The sequence below is a fragment of the Tupaia chinensis genome, unplaced genomic scaffold (assembly GCF_000334495.1).
Source record: "Tupaia chinensis unplaced genomic scaffold, TupChi_1.0 Scaffold139431_1, whole genome shotgun sequence".
Taxonomy (NCBI): domain Eukaryota; kingdom Metazoa; phylum Chordata; class Mammalia; order Scandentia; family Tupaiidae; genus Tupaia; species Tupaia belangeri.
In genome coordinates, this window is record NW_006199316.1 from 737553 (window position 1) to 740225 (window position 2673).

General features: G+C 57.1%; 1 protein-coding gene across 1 annotated transcript in view; it reads left to right on the forward strand.

Moving 5' to 3' along the window:
• Window positions 1-2631, forward strand: part of PCSK7 (proprotein convertase subtilisin/kexin type 7) — a 26585-nt gene extending 23954 nt beyond the window's left edge. Inside the window, exons 14-16 of the mRNA XM_006161886.3 lie at window positions 555-648; window positions 896-1013; window positions 1328-2631. Of these exons, the coding sequence (XP_006161948.1) occupies window positions 555-648; window positions 896-1013; window positions 1328-1690 (575 nt within the window). The 3' untranslated portion in view covers window positions 1691-2631. The remainder of the gene's footprint in view (window positions 1-554; window positions 649-895; window positions 1014-1327) is intronic.
• The last annotated feature ends 42 nt before the right edge of the window (window positions 2632-2673 follow it).

A 2673-nucleotide genomic window follows, 5' to 3' on the forward strand; every position in this document is an offset into this window, starting at 1 on the left:
AAAAAAAAAAAAAGAAACAAAATGAATGAATAAATAAAATTAAATAAATAATTGTTTTTAAAAATATTTATTTTATTTTATCATCTTTTTTTTTTTTTTAATTTGCTACAGAGCACACGTGCTCACCAGAGAGAGAAAGAGAGAGAGAGAGAGAGAGAGAGAAAGTGAGGAAGCAAGCTGCCACGTCGGGGCCTTGAACCACGATCTGCCATGTGGGATCCAGTGCCATAACCTCCATGCTACCTGCTGGCCCCTCAGACCTCTCTTTCACTTAGTAGAAAGACTTCTTTTTTTCTAATCCCATCTGAAACCCCAACATACGGGAGATAAAGGCAAGCTTCTGTTTGGGAGGACAGCCTTCTAACCTCCCCTTTCCATCCTTAAGGGCACCCCATGAGACACTTCTGCAGATCCCTGTGGTCAATGGGACACAGTTAGATGGCGCCTACTGCAGACCATGTGGTCCGAGTCCCTTCAAGTGGCAGGGCGGGCAGCTCTGCTGTCACATGGCCGGTGGAGGGGCGTGGCTCACAGACTGTCCACTTGCTGCCTAGGAGATGAGTCCTCCCAGTTTGGCGTCCTCCAGCAGTGGCGGCTGACCCTGTACGGCTCTGTGTGGGGCCCAGTAGACATCAGGGACAGGCAGAGGTAGGTACAGCCGCGAGCAGCAGCAGGAAGGCAGGGGCCACCTAGGGAGCGCCCAGTCCTTCCGAATCCCATCCGTGCTGCCCTGCTCCGTCTGAGCACTGTGAATGGAGCCTTGGTCTGGGCCCCGATGGTCTGCTCCTCCCCTTCTGCTGTGGGCTTCCTGTCTTCCACTCTGAGGCGGGAAGATGGGTGAGGGCGGATGGTCTGGACACCATATTTGGAAGGCCATCCTTTCCCTTCTCCACAGGCTGTTAGAAAGTGCCATGAGTGGGGAATACCTGCACGATGGCTTCACGCTGCCTTGCCCACCTGGGCTGAAAATCCCTGAGGAAGACGGTTACACCATCACCCCTAACACCCTCAAGGTACTAGGGCCCAGGCTCAAGCTGCAGGCAGGATGGTCCTAGGGTGTCTGCCCTCAGTGTGATACTCAAGGCGGCCCGGGCAGTGTGAGATTGGGAAGAGCCAGGCCCGACGCTGGTTTCACAGCTCCTGCCCTCCATTCCTCCTGCTCTGCTTGCTAGTCCTAGGGGACAATTCTGGCCAGGGGGAGGGAGAGGGAGTGGCCTGGGGTGGGAGAGGCAGTCCCCAGGAGGGAAAGGATTTGCTGAGCCATTCTGGGCTGGGGCAGGCCGCAGGCTTTGGGCAGCAGTTCTCAGTGAGGTGCTTGCCTTGGCAGAGCTTGGTGCTGGTCGGCTGCTTCACCATCTTCTGGACCATCTACTACATGCTGGAAGTGTATCTGAGCCAGCGGAGCGTGGCTTCCAGTCCAGTTTGTAGGAACGGACCCTGCCACTGGCCCCGGCGGAACCGAAAAGCCAGGGAAGAAGGGACAGAGCTAGAATCAGTGCCACTTTGCGACAGCAAGGATCTAGATGGCATGGAGACTGGGAACGAGGGCCCTCCCACCACCTGTAGCCTCCTGGCCCCAGACCTGCTGCATCAGGGGGACTGGGGCCAAGCGCAGGACAAGAGCGCCCTGGACGGCCCTCATCAGCACCGGTCCGCAGACCTGCTGCAGGAGGAGGAGCAGATTTGCTGACCTCAGGCCCTGACAGTGTGGGACAGCCTCTTCCTTCCCCAAAATGGGGAGTTTGCAAAGCCGCTCCTGACTTCAGGGAGCTCTGGAAGAAAGTGGTCCTGATGCCCACATCTGGAGCCTGGGGCCTAACCAGCATCCTCTGACTACACTCAGGGAGGGCAAGGGCCCTCCCCGGGATCCGCAGTAGAGGGTTGGTGCCAGGGAACCGGCTGCTGAGGGCCGCAGGGCCCTCCTCCAGCTGCACAGAGCTCTGGGCGAGGAGGTCTTGGACAAGGGACTGGCTACCCCACTGGGGGGCCTCCGTCCTCGCTGTTCTTGGGCAAGCCAGTGGTCTAGGGTTGAGGGCCCCCACCCATGTGCGGGTTGAGGAGGCACCTGCCATGTCCGTGAGAGCATCTCATCGGGAACATCACTGGGGTCACTTAGAGGCTTCGGGGTAGAGGCTGGGGAGAGGCCGAGCGGCCTGAAAGCAGCCGCTCCCATCATCCCTTCCACGGACTCCCAGTCAGAAGCCAACTCTGGATGGATCCCTGACTCCTCCATCGCCCCTCGCCTTCCTGAAGGATTGGTATGATGTTCTTGGTGGGCACAGCCAGGTGGCCATAGCTCCCAAGGCCCGTGCTGCTTCATCAGGGAGGTCTGCGGCAGGACTGCGGAGCAGGGTCAGAGTGCGCGTTTCAGGGGCCAGCTCAGGAGCCGCTGCCGCTCCAGCCCTGCGCCCACCCTGTCTTCCTCTGCACAGTGCTCAGGGAAAGGGCCTTCTCCAGGAGGCTCTGCCTTTTCCACCTGTTCTCAGCCCCTCCCAGCTCCTTGTCTTCTGAGCTAAGTTGGTTGATTTGCATAGTTTTTAATGCTAAAGATTTGGTTTTCTCTTTTCAAGGCAACATTTTGTTGAATCTTTTTTCCGCACAGCTTTTCCAAAATAAAAACCTTTCAAACAGTTCTGCCACTCCCATCTCTCTCCTGCCTCCCTGAAGCTAATG